This window comes from Leguminivora glycinivorella, chromosome 24, assembly GCF_023078275.1.
Source record: "Leguminivora glycinivorella isolate SPB_JAAS2020 chromosome 24, LegGlyc_1.1, whole genome shotgun sequence".
Taxonomy (NCBI): Eukaryota; Metazoa; Arthropoda; class Insecta; order Lepidoptera; family Tortricidae; genus Leguminivora; species Leguminivora glycinivorella.
Genome location: NC_062994.1, coordinates 3,237,165 through 3,255,645, shown reverse-complemented (window position 1 = coordinate 3,255,645; position 18,481 = coordinate 3,237,165). Strand labels below are relative to the sequence as shown.

The window sequence follows — 18,481 nt, the reverse complement described above, 5'->3', positions numbered from 1 at the left end:
GCTCTTGGCCGGTTTTGATATTTATCGAGGTCCCGATATTATATTTGAGGCGTCGAAATATCGGTACCTCAATAAAAATCAAAAAGGTAATCACATTTTATATCCCGGCCAATGTAAGTTTTATGAAACTAACCGTGAATCATTTAAAACTCTTAGCTTTTTCAGAATTGCAATCAATACTTAGAATACCAGCTTTTATACAAGGTGCTCGCGAGGAACCCGCATAACTTGAACCACGCGTTTCTGAGGCCAAAAGAAAGAAAAAATGTTATATGAATTTTAAAATTTTTCGCGAAAAAAATTTTTTTTTTTTTTTTTTTACTTTTTTGGACGTATTATCACATAAAAAGTAATTTTTATCCATAAAATTGTTGGCAATTAAAATGAATTACTTAATTTATTTTTCTAAAAACCAAATTTTTTGGAAGTTTTTCTTGTCACATTTTGACATCTATCAATGACTACTGTGAGACTATTATGCTCCACAATTGCGCATCAGCGCCGTTAAGAAGACATTTTCTACTGAGTAATAATACGGAAATGTTTTTTTTAAATTGGCAGTAACTCTGAAACAAGACGAAATCTAGAAAAGTTTATATGACATTTTAGTCTTAAAATGTGACCAAGAATATGCCGTTAAAGTTATATGGGTTCCTCGCGAGCACCTTGTATATAAATAGTGTTTATTGTTAACCTATGTTTACAAACAGAGGATGATGTTGTCATACTGCATCCACGGGTAAATAAGTTAAAATAACATGATAACATGCTAATGTAAATAGTGTGTTTTCTTCACCTTGCACATGTATATAATATACAAATACTTATATACATAGAATATACATAGATGATAGGGAGGTATGGAGGCGGAAGACATGCTGCGCCGACCCCAAATGAATGGGACAAGGGCAGGCGAATGATGATGACTTATATACATAGAAAACATCCATGACTCAGGAACAAATATCTGTGATATCACACAAATAAATGCTCTTACCGGGATTCGAACCCGGGACCGCGGTTTAGCAGGCAGGGTCACTACCCGCTAGGCCAGACCGGTCGCCAAATAAATAAATAATATATTAGTAAGTAAACATATTGTTAGGCGGAAAGGAAAACAATTGCTGATGCTGCCTAACTTAACCTCACTATTAATTTTATATCTTCAAAGTTGTTTTTAGTCATGTTTGTCGTGCTATTCTCAAAAATCCGACTTAAAAAACATGTTTAATGTAATTTGATTCCGTGATAAAATAGCTATCATGTCGACGCAAAACCGATTTTACGATCTGTTTTCGATATTTCGCAACCAAGTGCTGGAATAATATTCCCCCAGCTCCTCGCACTACAAGTTGAGATTATTTTTTCTACAAACAAAAATGGCAATCTTATTAGTCACAAGTAAAATATTTAATGACTTTGTATGTAGGTAGACAAAAAACTAAACAGTCCGACATAGATATGAATACCTAACATTAAGAAGTGTTTAACAAATCAACGATGTAGCTTTTAAAACGTCGCAGAAAACTGTCGAGAACGCTTATAAACAGAAATTGCCAATCCCATTTCCTCATACTAAATATATTCCATAAATCCATAGTGATATTATAAATGGGAAAGTGTTTGTTTCTTTATCCGTCTTTCACGGCAAAATGGAGCGACGAATTGACGTGATTTTTTTTTAAGTGGAGATAGTTAAAGGGATGGAGAGTGACATAGACTACTTTTTGTCTCTTTCTAACCCCCCACTTCCCTAAAATGGGGGATGGAAGTTTGTATGGAGCATTCCGCAATTTTCGAATTTAATGCGACCAAAGCCGCGGGCGAAAGCTAGTAAGTTATAATTTAATACCACATATTAGTTTGACGACTTCTATGTAGTTCTAAATAAATATCGTCTAAAAATAAGTTTCCATGGAGTATTCCTCTTCGATAAAAGTCTCGAAGAGGAAACGGTCACTGGGTCACGGAGACCTTGCTACCGCTATTATATCTCTTATCATAAAGTATTTAATAAAATATACGTCTCATATATAGATAATTATATTATCGGTTGGATATTCGCGATTAATTGACAGTCATGATGACGTAAAATACCTATATTTTTACCTAAGTTTGGGTTTTTAGCTCAAAGTACAGACATTACACGTGGAGAAAAGTATGACGAAGCTTTTCTAACTGCAGATATACACCGTGTTTTTATTGAATTCCGTTAATTTTAAGGTTCAAGGAAGGTTCTGTACCTCTAGGTAAAATACCTACAGTTAATTTCTCTAAGAAACTAGCACTTTTACGGCTATCGAACACGTGTGTGACAGCCTTTACCAATTCCTAATGTTATATGTTTTGACATGTGGCATCAATCACTTGACATTAACTTGAATGTTACACTTAAGGGTCTCTCACGCTAATAAATTCATTTATTATGTACGAAAACGATCAAAAAAAATTTTTTTTGCGAATTCAACTAAAAGTGATATACAGGGTGGTTCCTAATAATGAACCTACGTGTCGAATTTAACGGAAAACAAAAAAACACGGTGTATTTGATCGTCATTGTCCGAGGTGTGCTAATGTATTGTTTTTTTTTTTCCAGGACTCCGAAAATCAAAGCATGTAAACGGGGCAATACGGAGCGCCAGTACGGAGCAGCCAAAACTACACATGGACAAATGCCTCATCGTGTCAAAGGTCACGCGCTATGAATATGAGAAGTAAGTACCTTTATTTACATGTTGCAAGACCACAACATTGTCCCACTTTATCCTATTCCATCCCTTATAGTTTCGCCATGTCTTTCCGTCCGTACGTCCGTCCGTCCGCGGATGATCTCAGTTCAGTGACCACTAGAAAGTGCTGTTAGCACTAGAAAGCTGAAATTTGATACCAATATGTATATCAATCACGCCGATAAAGTGGTAAAATAAAAAGTAAAAAAAAAAATGAATAGGGGTTTACGAAATTATTTTTTCAGTACAGATGGCGTTTTTTTTACGCACTAGTGCGAGAAGTGGTTCAATATGCCAGGTCGAAACTCATCTGTACTGAAAAACGTCGTACGATACACGTGCGAAAAGGAAATTCGTAACTCGTGTCGATTTAAAACACTCCCTTCGGTCGTGTTTTAATTTATCGCCACTCGTTTCGAACTTCCTTTTTTACGCACTTGTATCGTAATGTACTATTTTGATATTGTTAATATTTTCGGAAACAATGGCTCCAAAAGTAAAAAAAAAGTGTCCTCTCTTTTGTCCCCCTCTAAGTTTTGAACCATATGTTTAAAAAATATGAACAAATCACAGAAGTGGAACTTTGGCTTTCTAGGAAAATTATTTTGAACTTGATAGATTCAACAGTTTTTGAAAAAAATACGGAAAACTACGGAACTCTACACTGAGCGTGGCCCGACACGCTCTTGGCCGGTTTTTATTCGTTGTTTGCCTTTTTCTATTCTGGAATGTAGTTTAAGTTTATCAATGCACCAATAACTCATATTTTCCTGTTTGCTATGTTTACCGGGTTGGATGCCGGGTCAGAAGCCGGTATGAACTGGAAAACATTCCACTGACTGTGTGTTTAGATTGATAACGGGTGCATGCAGTTATAACATGTAATACTTATGTAACACTCGGTAAGATTGAAAGGTTTTTCTTGAGGGGTATAAGATGAAAAATAAAGAGAGATTTTTTTATTTCATAAAAAAAATTCTAAAATTTAAACAATCACAATATTCTTAAATAATGCTTAATAACCTAACCACATTTTTTTTAAACTTCTTTTTCATGAAGGATTTTCATGAAACATGGCTAAGAACATTTCCGACTAATTCAGCTTTCAAACAAAAAAAACTAAATCTAAATCGGTTCATCCATTCGGGAGCTACGATGCCGATATTATTATTACTCTCTTTATTTCTTTCAAGTCTTAGGCTAGGCTGTTTATAATATGAATATAAAAGTAAAATACAAAATCACTTACAAAACACATATAAACACATTATAAAAAACCTAACCTAGGGTGCCGCCAGCAGCGGGGCAGGGCCCAAGCTGCCGGTGGTTAGGGCTGCAGAGAGAGGAACCGTCGAACTATCCGCGCTGTGTCCAAGATCACCGCCTTCTGCATCTGGCCCTTGATCCAGCCACCTAGCGAGAGTCTCTTAAGATGTTGGTCGAGACTCTTCGCTATGAGACCGTTCGCTGAAACGACTATCGGAACAATGATCGTTGATTCAACATCCCACATGGCGGTTATCTCGTGAGCCAAGTCTAGGTACTTACTGGACTTGTCCTTCTCGGCTTTCACGAGATTCTCATCATGGGGGATGGTGATGTCAACGAGCACTGCCCGGCGTTGCAGTCGATCTATTATCACAATGTCAGGCTTATTGGCTACAATAGTCCTGTCAGTGATAATAGATCGATCCCAATAGAGCGTGGCACGACCATTTTCGAGAACTGGCGCAGGTAAGTACTTGTAGTACGGTACTTCGCGGTTCACAAGGCCGTATTGAAGAGCAAGTTGCTGGTGAATAGTCCTGGCTACGAGATTATGTCTGTGCAGGTACTCGCCGTTAGCAAGATGAGAACAACCGGAAATAATATGCCTGAGTGACTCTCCGGGACGGCGGCATGCCCGACAAATGTCAACCGTACCGTCCTTCAGGATATATTTCCGGTAGTTGTTCGTCATCATAACTTCGTCCGCAATTGCACAGGCAAAACCCTCGGTTTCTCCGAAGAGGTCCCCGAATTGTAACCAGTTCACCGATGCGAGCAGATCTACATCGGGTCCCGTGAGGGCCTTGTAGAACCGCCCGTGTAGCTGCTTGCTTTCCCATACCGCCTTGCGGTCCGCAGTATTTAGTACCACAGGTTTGCGCCAGTTCTCTTTCGCCAAGGAGAGCGGCGTGAGGTTTCCGTCCACTGCCACCACATCACGATGCATCCCGCACTCGTTGTTAAGGAAGTAATTCCTGAGATTGTACACCTCACGGTTGTGGAGATCTTTATTATTATTATATATATTAAAAACTATAAATATAAATAAAATGTACCGTAATCAGTGTTGGCCAAACGTCAATGCAATTAACCATTAAAAATTAACCATTGAAAACGTTAATTGCCAATAACCATTGACAATTGACGGAAAATTAATTGTTAATTGCAATTAACACCAATTGCCATTAACGTTAATGCATTTCGAAAAATTAACAATTGGAAAGGATTAATGGCTAATTGCTACACAAACCATTAAAAATTAAATTAATTGTTAATGTAAATTGAAAGTGTCATTGACAATTAACAAAAATAAATTGTGTAATTTAAAAAAGACGAAACATATAAAAGTTTTAAGTAGGTAGGTACTTATTTTGACATTTCTATACTGCTCTTCGTGAACCCTGGTTGTGGTTGTACCTAGTGGAACTCAGGTTTAGTGCAACATAAAAACAAGCCGTTTTCGTCATCCAACTCACCTTGATGAGTACTTGGGTGAGCAGTACCCAAGGTAGAGCTGATACTGAACCCTGGCTGCACCTAGAGGAACTCGGGTTCGGTACAACACACGTGTGTCTATGTCGCACCAAACCTGAGTTACTCTAGGCACTGCCAGGGTTTAGGCCGGGTCATTCTGCTGGGCCTTATTGACTCACTGAAGTTTGTTTTCATATGATTTATAATTTTTAAATACTTTTAATAAAATATTAGTTTATAAAAAAAGTAAATTAATTGCATTAAACATAATTGCAATTGAAATCAATGATCATTATTTTTTATTAACTTTAATGGCATTAATCAGACAATTGCATTGACAATCAATGGCATTAAGCTTCGCAAAAATTCAATGGCCATTACATTTAATTGCAATTGATTAATTGCGAAATCAATGGCCAATGCAATTGATTAATGGTTAATGGCAATTGACGATTACGGCCAACACTGACCGTAATGATCACCACAGGCGGCTATACCCGCAAAAAATCCTTTAATTTATAACTAAGAACGGTAGACAGAGTACTTGCAACTGGTTTAAGTTTCATCGCCCCTCTTGGCAAAGAAGGGGTTAAAAAAAAACAAATTGTGAATTGGCACTGGCAAATTGCTAACCCATTTGAAATTGCTAACACATGTCATACTTTTGACACTTACTTAGCGTGAGTTAATTGGAAAGCCCGTTTCTCAATCAGCAATAAAATTGAAGTAAGTAACATCTATCGCAGGTGTATGGATTTTTTTTTAAATTACCTACGAGTTCAAGAAAACTAACTATGCCATTCTGTTTCCTATAATGGATCTAACTATATGCCGATGTTAACGGAAGTCAATAAAAACACGGTGTATACATAAATAGTATCTGTGGGACATCCATAGTAAATCCATACTAATATTATAAATGGGAAAGTGTGTGTGTCTGTTTGTTCGTCTTTCACGGCAAAACGAAGCGACGAATTGACGTGATTTTTTTAAGTCGAGATAGTTGAAGAGATGGAGAGTGTCATAGGCTACTTTTTGTCTCTTTCTAACGCGAGCGAAGCCGCGGGAAAAAGTTAGTACAACATAAAAATAGAATGTACAAAGCAATAGCAGGGTTGATAGATCACATGGATTGTCACTGCGATCCCGTACGCTAATTTCGTCGACGTCCGTTAAGTCAGGATGGCCGAGCGGTCTAAGGCGCTGCGTTCAGGTCGCAGTCCACTTCTGTGGGCGTGGGTTCGAATCCCACTTCTGATAAACTTTTTGTATTTTTTTTGGATGAAAAATAAATGTGATTTTTTTATCGTAGTAATGGAGTTAAAACTTGTAATATTATAAATTATAAAGGACAAATTGAATGCCTAATTTTGAAAAGAACGAAAAATAATAAATTAAAAAAAATCGATTTTTTTTTATTTATCTTTTCCTCATCCTCATATTAAGAGACTAATATCATAAATATTCTTTTAAAATAACAACCTTTGAAATTTCTAGTGTTATATTACGTTGCTGTACATTTGTTTAGATAAAAAAAAAAGATTTTGGCTGTAAGAATGTGTCCCATTTATCGTTTATTTACAAAAAAATTACAAAAAACATCCTATTTCTACTAATTTTTAGGACTTTCAGTGAAATGATACAAAATTTTATGAATCAAAATAAAAAAAAAATTTGCAAAATACTTACATAGACTAACTAGTCGGCCCTTAAATTATTTTAATACTAGCTTTTGCCCGCGGCTTCGCTCGCGTTGTTGCTCTGTTTTGCCGTGAAAGACGGACAAACAAACAGACACACACACTTTCCCATTTATATTATTAGTATGGATGTTTTTGTGTCGCTTAAAACGCTCAAACAAGTTAAAATTTACGTCTTGAGTTATAAATAGCAGTAAGATAACGATATTAATACGCATTAAGCTAAAATACAAACAATTATCATATGAATAACAATAATCTATCATACGTTGCATCAAAGACATTTTCCCCTCACTAGCTAAGTAAAAACGCATTTTATCCACTAGTGGGTAAAGTAATTTGACCTTGAATAAAGTCAAATTAACTGCTTTAAAATTGATAAAAGTAGGTGAATCTAGTAATAAAGATGATTTACCACCTGTGGAACATCTGGAAGCAGTGATAAACGCATTTTTTGCGTTGTAGTTTCCTCGCTGTAGTGAGGGGAAAAGTTTTGTGTTACACTCGGGTATGTATTTTACTTCTCGTGTGTTAAAAAACTCGCAAGTTCAGGATTATATTTTGAACCACTCGCTTCGCTCGTGGTTCAACTATAGAATCCTTTCACTTGCTCGTTTTTCAATTCCACACTCGGCGTTAAAATACAACTTTGCCCCCTTGTATAACAAATAACTATTATGTTACTCCCTATAGAAGTATAGACAGCTATAGTCTAAGAAAAAAAAAATAGCTCAGAACCACATAGAAAAAGGTACGGTGATCTAGATGGCCTTTGGGGGACGCTCGGCTAGATGGCGTTAATATTAATATTTGACATTTTAACACATATCTAGAATATAGGCCAAATTGTCAAAACTGAGGTTTAAAAGTTTTAAGCCTGTGCCAGAGATGGCAGTCTATTCACTGTAATTACATATTTTACTTTGACAGTAACTGTTTACTATACTTGATCCTCTTTGGCTGTATAGAGGTTAAGAGTTAAGATTCTCTTTATTTATTTTAATTATGGTTATTATTATTAAGTTAAGATTATTATTAAGTTCTTTGTCGTACTACAATGTATTGGTCGCTATCGGATGTAAGAAGCGCCTGGCATCCGTTCGCCCGTTGGGTGGACGACATTCGAAAAACTGCGGGGTACTTCTGGATGAGATTAGCCCAGGAGCGGGATAAGTGGCGTACACGAAGAGAGGCTTATGCTCAGCAGTGGGCGATTAACGGCTGAAATGATGATGATGTACTCCGTATTTAGTATGACAGTGTGGTTTATATAGTAGTATGTGTGTGTTGTGCTACGATTTGAAAATTATGTGTGGATGAAAAAATATAAGTCCCGCTAAAATTATAATTTATTATAAAAAGTAAAAATTATAAGCATAGTGGTCCTCCCCTGCTACTCACGGGGATTAAATCATAATAACCTAACCACAAAATTAAAATTTTGAGAAAACGATGTTCATGAAACATGGCTAAGAACACTCCCGACTAGTGATGGGTCGTCGGTAAAATACTCGTTACCAGTATTTTTCCATTTGGGAATATTACCAGTAAAATACCAATCTTACCGGTAATATTACCAAAACCGGGTAATATCATCGATCTAAACTACCTAGATGCACCATCACGGCTTAGAATGTGTCCGCAGCAAATTGTGCTTGAAAATGTTCTAAGCACAATTGGGCGGTCAGTAGCGCTTCATCCGCCGTGTCGGCAACATGGCGAAGTGCTCCGTAAAAAAGTGCAAAAATAACACCTTATATACGTTAAAAAAGGATGACGTATCGTATTTCAGGTAAGTAATTGTTAATAATTTTATAATATTATGCATTTATGGCCAAAATGGTTTCCTAACTTACTAAAAACATTTATTTTCTAGAATAATTGAAGTAAATTCCTTGATTTGGTCTTACGCAGTTTGTCTCTTTCTCTCGCGCTATACTAGTAATGAGCGGACGGCGACAAAAGATGGTTGAAGTGGAACATAGTTAAAAATGGAATGATGGAGTCGCTAATTTATATTTTTTGTAAAAGAAGCCTATTTCATATTAATAATGTATGTATTTATTTATTATTATGGACCAATAAGTCTGAAATAAATGATTTCAATTCAATAACATTAATACATATCTTATAAATTACTTTAATTATAAAAAGAAACAACCCGGGAATAGCAAATTCGTTTTTAAGTAATAAAAAAGGTTTTTATTCCAGATTCTCAAAACAAGACGTTGAAAGGGAAAAATGGCGCAAGATTATAGCTGAGGAGCGGAGAGAAGATTTACCCACACAAATCTTTGAAAGAAATTACGTAGAATAATAAATTAATGTCATCATTCAATTCTTCTTTGTTTTAATAGCTACTTAATTCATATTCTCCAAGTGCACCATCCCTCACACACACCACATACAATCCCTCAACTGTTTACCTTCACATAATCGCTACACATACACTCACTACACGCACACACACACACACACACACACACACACGTATGTTATATATATACATACATACACACACACACACACACATATATATATATATATATATATATATATATAATTGTCAAAAATGCCCTTTTTCTAGCACCCTGTATGTTTTTTCCAAAATCTGTAAATGCCATTTTTCATAAATTTGAAATTGATGGATGGTTCCCTTAGACTATTTTCATGTAGGACTACGGGATCTCATATCGGCCTTACTGACCCGCTCAAAATACACCCTGTATAAGTCCTCATAGTAAAAATTAAAAAAAATTGAATGCACTTTTACTAAGTTTAGAAAATAAAATGAAGTCTTCTTTCAGCAAAATATGCTATCTACGATATTTAAGGTACTTTCCCTCCATGTGGCATCGCCGTGGGACACCCTGTATATACCTCAGTTGACTCTATTTAATAATGCAAACATTGCAAAACGTGGAGATATTGATCAGTTGCAATTTTCCCCAGTCCAAATTGTCCCGCCGTACCTTATATATTTTTTTGTTTGAGATAATATCAATAAAAATATCATACAGTAAAAACTCATTTTTTTTCGCTTAAAATACGCAAAATCTCGAAAAATGTTATACCAAACGTTTTGTTCCTTAAGAAATTTTCTATCTAATAGGATTTTTTAAAACAGTTTTTCGCAAAAATACCGCAAATTTCCTCATTCTCGCCTTTCATCTCATAGCGCGACTCCCATGATGCCTCTGTCCATCCTCGTTCTCAATGTAAAAATGGCGTTTAGATTGTTGCAGCGCGAACGAAATTAAACTTATGTTGGTTGCAATAAGACGTAGATTTGTTTAAAAATATGCACACCTGCGATCTGCGGTAATAAAATTTTATGGCTTTCGCGATGATCACATTCATTAATGTCATAACCGCCAATTGCTTGCATTTGAAATTGAACTTTAAGTACTAAGAAATAACGTTGTTTTTGTAAAAAAATGAAAGTAGTTTTTACTACATTGCGAAGTTTTCGTTTGTCAACTAGACGCACACATTTGCAACTTAGCGATCGGACACTTTTGAGTGTCGAATTTGTAGGCGATAGTGTATCTAGGAAAGTTTAAATCGATGGGTAATATACAAAATTTGCAATTTTTATGAGACGCGATGGTTATTTTTTTAATTATGTATTACTAAGTCGCCATCATAAAACTTAAAAAAACTCGTAGAGTGCCTCGGGGAGTAAATTACCAATCTTACTAGTAATATTCCCAATAATACCGAGTAAATTACCAGTCTTACTGGAAACATTCCTTTCCTATATTGTCACCAACTGCAAATATACTTCGTATAATTTTGTGGTATCTCGTGGCTTGTGGCAGATATATCTAATATTTGGATATTTTGTCCCTGTTCCATTAAATATAAAAACTATTTTACTACTGGGGTTACTTTGATACTTGGGGTTACATTGATAAAAACTTCGTTTTATCTTGAAACGGAAAATTCTACGTCCCAACGCATCTGTCCATTTTTAGGGTTCCGTACCAAAAAGGTACAACAGGAACCCTTACGGCCCAGCCACGAGCCACGACATTGGTCTAAGCGCGACAGCGGTGAGCGGCGGCCATACATTGGAGCGAGACACAGCGATGGGACTTTTCATTCGCACGTATGGCTGCCGCTCACCGCTGTCGCGCTTAGACCAATGTCGTGGCTGGGCCGTTATGGTGTTTTTAACGGCGTTGGCACTATCGATAGTTACTACCATTAGTTGCTCTAACGCAGTGAACAAGTATGGTAGTGGGCAGTGCAAATCACTTGTCAAAATGTAAGTATAATTTATCGCTATTTATCATGTTCAAATAACTTTTAAACTAACTTAGTGGGTAATTGGGTATTAAAGTAAAAGGTTCACAGTGAATATTAGCTTGCCAGAAATGTGTTTAGGTATATCATTGTATTGAGTTTTGTGTTAAAATTCAAACTAGGCATTTTATTAGTAATTATTTAGTTTGTGGGGTGTCTTTGATCACTTGCATGGGGTAACAGCATTGACCATACTTACACAAAGTTGATTATTGTGTATTATGTCAAGGTACTTATTTGAGGCTGATAATTTGATCTCTTTTTGTGATAAATATTGAGACAATCTTAAATAAAGTTGATTTTTCGAAGATGGTAATTTATATTTTTGATCAAAGTAACCCCAAAATAGCATTAAACAGTTGTAACTTTTGAACCTGCGAAACGATTTTTATCTTTCCTTGAGATAAAATACTTCTGTAAGTAAGGGGTTACATTCGATTACCAAAAAATCCTAGTTTTCGTCATTTTTTTTCTCTCCGTACATTATTTTGTTAGCCTTTTTAGATTTTTAGTAGCAAAAGACTAAAAAAAGTTGATTTTCCCATTTTTAGGGTTCCGTAGTCAACTAGGAACCCTTATAGTTTCGCCATGTCTGTCTGTCCGTCCGTCCGTCCGTCCGTCCGTCCGTCCGTCCGTCCGTCCGTCCGCGGATAATCTCAGTAACCGTTAGCACTAGAAAGCTGAAATTTGGTACTAATATGTATATCAATCACGCCAACAAAGTTCAAAAATAAAAAATGGAAAAAAATGTTTTATTAGGGTACCCCCCCTACATGTAAAGTCGGGGCTGATATTTTTTTTTATTCCAACCCCAACGTGTGATATATTGTTAGATAGGTATTTAAAAATGAATAAGGGTTTACTAAGATTATTTTTTGATAATATTAATATTTTCGGAAATAATCGCTCCTAAAGGAACAAAAAGTGCGTCCCCCACCCTCTAACTTTTGAACCATATGTTTAAAAAATATGAAAAAAATCACAAAAGTAGAACTTTATAAAGACTTTCTAGGAAAATTGTTTTGAACTTGATAGGTTCAGTAGTTTTTGAGAAAAATACGGAAAACTACGGAACCCTACACTGAGCGTGGCCCGACACGCTCTTGGCCGGTTTTTTTATGTAGAAGTTAGAGTAGTTTAAACTATAAACTGATCAATGTAACCCCAGTTTACGGTACCTATCTATTGTAATACTTTAATGCAAGTCTGCATTGGGTACCCAATAACTTTGTGTTAACTATGTGTTGTTGTACCGAATAGGTAAAGTGAAAAAAAAAACGCGACAAGTGCGAGTAGCACGGCCGCTTTTTTTCTCTCTCTTTTGTACTCGGAGGTACAGTAAGAAGTGAAACTCCATTATCGGACCATTTTTCTACTATTTACAGTTTAACGAAATTTTTTTAGATGAGATTTAAGTGAAAATAAAATACTACCCTATTAATTCTACAATACATAAACTAATCTGTGTGCCTACGGCTGTGTAACCCTGCTTTACCACCTTTCGGTTCTATGGTTCTGGCTCTACTGGTGATAGGAAATGTGGAGTATGCAGGAAAATTTCTATTATTTCGCCTTCCGGATCTGCGGCCCTGGTACTACAGGTGATCAAAAATATGGTTTAGCTGGAAAAATCATAAATGAAAATGCTTATACAGACAGACACGTTGCTACAGATATAGTGCAAAGCCAGCGGCTGTCTAACCCCGCCTTACCACGTTTCGATTCTGGAACGGGTTATTTATTGCCTCTTTTCTTAAATTATTTCTAAATTAATTAAAAACAATCATTTTTGAGATGCCTATAATTCTATAATAAGCTCTTTCATGTGATAGTATGTAAGAAACTTTCATTCAAAAATCTTTAATTTTTATTTTTTACATTACCCCCAAAAGTGACCCCTATGATAGAAATGTATTAATGTAAGTTACATGTCCGTCTTCGGGACACAGGTTACATACGTCTATCAAATTTCAAGTTATTCGATTCCGTAGTTTCGGAGAAAATTAGCTGTGACTGTGACAGACGGACGGTGATCCTATAAGGGTTCTGTTTTTCCATTAAGGTACGGAACCCTAATATTGGTACGGTACCTTAATAGAACAAATTAAAACAGATTAAAAAAAATCGTTATATTTTCGCCATATTATTCCTTAAAATTATGATTCATTGTAACTTTCATATCATACTACTATAGTAATATTACCAGTAAGATTGGTAAAATACTCGGTAGTATTGGGAATATTACTGGTAATATTGGTAGTTTACTAATTGACGTTAGGTAGGTAATATTTTTTGTTATAATACAGTGCAACATGTATCCTTTGTATCAATAAACACAAAAAAAATATTTTTTATCTATTTTTATGTCTATATTTCTCTAAATTACCGCTAAGTGGTAATATTACTAGTAACATTACTGGTAAAATACTCGTTTTAGTAATATTACCGGTAACGACCCATCACTACTCCCGACTAACTCAGCTTTCAAAAAAAAAAACTAAATCTAAATCGGTTCATCCGTTCGGGGACTAGGATGCCACAGACAGGTACACACACAGACAGACAGACAGACACGTCAAACTTGTAACACCCCGTCGTTTTTGCGTTGGGGGTTAAAAATATGTTTGAGATAGATTGTTTAAAGTTCCACCCTACCTTTTTTTAATTGTTTTTTTTTTTTACAGACACAGTCTCGACAACATATCGGACGCAGAATTGGAAGCTGTCCTCCGGAAGCGAGGGTCAGACTTCGATGCCCTGCTGCAGAACCATAGAGAACAGAAGGCTTTCGAGCAAAGCGTGGCCAGGAGCTTGAAGGAGATGGGGCGAAAAGTTGAGATGGCTAGCAGGTGAGTTGGCATGGATAAAGCTAGAAATTTAACCAAAAAAAAATGGTACCAGTCATTGATAACTATGGACAAAAAAATTAAAACTAGGTACCCTATGTTTGACCCTAGGAGTACTAGTCATGGATACTTATTTTTGTGGGAAAATCACAATGTAATAAAAAATGGTGTAGCAGACCATAGGGATTTGTGTTGAAAATAAGATTTATTATACATGTTAGACAAAGAAGTCAATTCTGACCGTTGCTTCCTTGTTTTTTTGGCAGAATTTGGTGGGAATGAAGTATATAATATTAAATATGTCGTCACTACTTTTAAAAAATCTCGTATCTCACGCTGTTCCTCAAAGTTAAAACGCAGTAAGTCTATATGCATTCCATACATACTTACTACAATTTTCTTTTCATTGACAGACGAAGATACAAGTTTTTTTAAAAGTAGTGACGATGTAACTCGCGTTTCTTAAGTGAATTTGGTCTGTTAAATTGTTGATCGTAATAGTAAAACAATTTATGTCCTATTGCAATCTTACTCTCTTATCTAATCTAAATTAGATTATGATGTTTTTGTAAATATGTAGGATTATCTTGGGCACCTGATAACAGAACTGTTATAGGTCAAATTCTTCTACAGTATACTTACTGTAGCTTATTTACTATATGAGATTAATTTTGTGTGCGTAACTTACTTTCTATGACGACCGGTCTGTCTGGCATAATCGGTTCGGTAGTGACCCTGCCTTTTAAACCGCGGTCCTGGTACTTGTACCTGGTACAGGTATTTGTTCTTGAGTCATGGATGTTTTCTATGTATATCGTTGTCTGAGTACCCATAACACAAGCCTTATTAAGCTTATGTGGGGCTCTAGTCAATCAAAGTGCATGAATGTCCTATAATATTTGAATTTATTTATGAAATATTTATACTAACGAGCGGTTTTTTTCGGCTATAGCAGATTCCGCGTTGATAGCTTTGGGTAAACCCTATCTCCTTAAAAAGAGGATTTTGATTAGTTAAAGATTAGATTGGCTAAAACAAATAATTTGTATCATTTCAGATTGACGTACAACACAGATCTAATAAAGTGGTGCGACGTAGTCGTGCCGTGCGGCGGCGATGGCACGTTCCTTCTAGCTGCTTCTAGAGTAAGAGATGCTAAGTAAGTTTCTTTTTCGGCGCTTTTCCAGCTGCATTCTAAGGCACTGGTCCCACCAAAAGCTAGTACGCGATGAACTATCAGCGATAGAATCGAACAAAAGATAATCGCTCCCGTGTAAGTAAAAGTGAGTGCGAGCGATTTATAGTTCACCGCTCGGCTCGAGGTTAGGGTTGCCAAAAAACGGTTTTTTTTCTGGCTTGAAAAAAAAAACAGTTTATTTTCTGGTTTATAACCCCCTTATTCATAAACGTCCACTAAAGTTATCAAGACGATAAAGTTCGTTTGTCCCTTTCCGACGTATAGGTGTGATAGAAAGGGACAAACGAACTTTATCGGCTTGATAACTTTATGAATAAGGGGGTTAGACTTTATGTTGACTATTATACAAATTTAATTTAATAACTTTAATTTCTGGTTTTATAAAACTAACATTTACACAAACTGTAGTTAGTAGTTATCGCTATTTACTGTTGGCAACGCCACCGCCTCTCCACGCTCCACGCCGCATCGGGGATTCCCCAATAAATGTTTGTATACTGAATGTTTATCGAATTAAAATGTACGATGTTGTTATTGAAACGTTACAAATCACGAAATACCGTTATTGTCGTATTATTTGTTCATCTGAAAAAAAAAACAGATTTAGAAAAAAAAACATGGTGCTTGGTTTTTTTCATGTTTTTTTTCATAATTCAGAAAAAAAAACATTAGTTTTTTTTTCTATTTGCAACCCTACTCGAGGTTCAATATTGAAATCTTTCGCTTGCTCAGTTATCAATTTTGGCACGTGCAGTTTAACAACAACTTTTCCCCCTTGTAAAACACGTAATGAAGCCATGGATGCAATAAATAAATTATGATTAACTGTTATTTGTTGATTATAATTTTCCGTTTTGTTTCAGTAAACCAGTGATCGGCTTCAACAGCGCGCCGCACAAGTCCGTGGGCCGCCTCTGCCTGCCCACTTGGTGCTCTAACGATGTCAAAGGTGCGCTCCACGCTTTGAAGGAGGTAATAACCTTCCTACTCCAGAAATTTCAAAACTATACCTTTCACTTAACATTGTACGTGTGACAGGTGCCAGCTCCATAAAATTTATAACTTAACGTTACGGCGCAAAATAGGCTACTGGCCTCCTAGTCGAATCAGCTTCTTTTTAAGAACTGTCAAAACGAATTTGAACGACTTGCTAATATGGAATATGAAATCGAATTGAGTGAAGGCACGGTCAATTAAGTTACTATATATTTCTACCTGACTTATTAAATAAAAATTCGATTTCAAAAATAACTTCTGTTCATGTTTTTCTAATAATTATCTGATCCTTTATTTCGTGCATGGTATAAAATATTTTATTTTAAGAACAGTCAAGTTCCCTGTTGTACTGAGATGATAGCTGTAATTCGCACTATGCTGTTTGAAAAATACTATAGACCGTCGAAGATGTCAACTGTCAGCAGGGTTAGCACGTGATTGCCGCGAGAGTATGTCGCCGCGAGATAGACTACCCGTCCTTATGTCATTAATACAGTTAGAAGAAGACGTGTCATCTATCTCGCGGCGACATACTCTCGCGGTCATCATGTGCTAGGCCTACAGGCGCGGCTACAGCTTGATATAACATTTTGTTTCGATTTAAATTGAATGTAAAGAATAATTTGTGTGAAGTGTGTGGCTTATGATAATGTCTCAAATCTTAATTTCGAGTTATACTCTTGGATATTTTATTATCTGGAGGGCGATTTTTGAATCTCGCATACGGGATTTTGTCACTAAAATACCGGTTGAAAACGGTGACTTGCTTATTATTTTCGGTGGCAATTTTCTGAATTCGAACGCGTGAGACTCAAAAATTGGCCCGCTGGTAGAAAAATACTTACAACATTTATTGCGTCAATTTTTAATTATAATATTATCGTGATGGGTGGCGGAAGAAAGGGGAGGCCTTTGCCCAGCAGTGGGACACAATTATAGGCTATTAAAAAAAAAATTAGACGGCAGTGAACTTAGGTACTTATTATGTAATAATATTAAGAAATAAATATAATGAAACGGAAAAAAAAGAAAAAAATATATATATATTAAATATTTATGTAGGTATGTAACTTTCTTTTTTACGCACATATTGACATAACTATTTATTTCAACTGGTCAGGGTCGGTTCAGATGGATGCGGCGATCGCGGATACGAACGACGGTGACATGCGAAGCCAAATTACTGGATACTATCACACCAGTCGATCTACATACGCTACATTATAGCAGGTATTTATTATAATTAAATCAAAACACTAAATTCAGGAACGTCCATAACTGGGGCATGTCAGCTCAAGTGTCCATTACTGGTGCCCGCCACCAGAAAGTGTTCATTACTAGAGTATGCTTTTCTACTTAAAGCGTCCAACACTTTGAAAATATAACTATAATAACACTCGAATTTTAAAACAGAGTCCCTACTAACCCTTTTATCTGAGACTAAAATTGTCTTGTAACAGAAACCTCAACTTTTGGATCACTGAATTAGGGGTAATTCCATTAGTGGTAGGTACCAGTAATGGAATTACCCGAATAGGTATCTGCTTGCTCTCCAATACAGGTACCGTCCGACCTAGACTAGACTGGAATGACATGGGCATTTTTGATATAACTCATATACCTAGTTTGAAATACATTTTTCAGTACAGATGGTGTTTTTTTTACGCACTAGTGCGATAAGTGGTTCATTATATGCCAGGTCGAAACTTCGGAAGCTCATCTGTACTGAAAAACGTCGTACGATACACGTGCGAAAAGGAAATTCGTAACTCGTGTCGATTTAAAACACTCCCTTCGGTCGTGTTTTAATTTATCGCCACTCGTTTCGAACTTCCTTTTTTACGCACTTGTATCGTAATGTACTATTTCAGTATGGTGTTTTTTGCCCGCACTAATGCGCAAGGGGGTAATTTTTTTTAGGTCGAAACTTCAGACGGCCATCTATAAGAAAAGTCGTACAAT

The 18,481-nt window shown here is 36.1% G+C and overlaps 1 protein-coding gene and 1 non-coding gene across 2 annotated transcripts in view; both read left to right on the top strand.

The window, feature by feature from the left end:
• LOC125238693 (NAD kinase 2, mitochondrial) overlaps positions 1-18,481 on the top strand; it is a 32,212-nt gene that overhangs the window by 8,757 nt on the left and 4,974 nt on the right. The window contains exons 2-6 of the mRNA XM_048146094.1: positions 2,597-2,714; positions 14,164-14,328; positions 15,383-15,484; positions 16,387-16,495; positions 17,640-17,749. Coding sequence (XP_048002051.1) covers positions 2,597-2,714; positions 14,164-14,328; positions 15,383-15,484; positions 16,387-16,495; positions 17,640-17,749 — 604 coding nt within the window. The remainder of the gene's footprint in view (positions 1-2,596; positions 2,715-14,163; positions 14,329-15,382; positions 15,485-16,386; positions 16,496-17,639; positions 17,750-18,481) is intronic.
• Trnal-cag lies at positions 6,648-6,731 on the top strand. The gene has a single exon. It is a non-coding gene; the product is annotated as a tRNA-Leu (tRNA).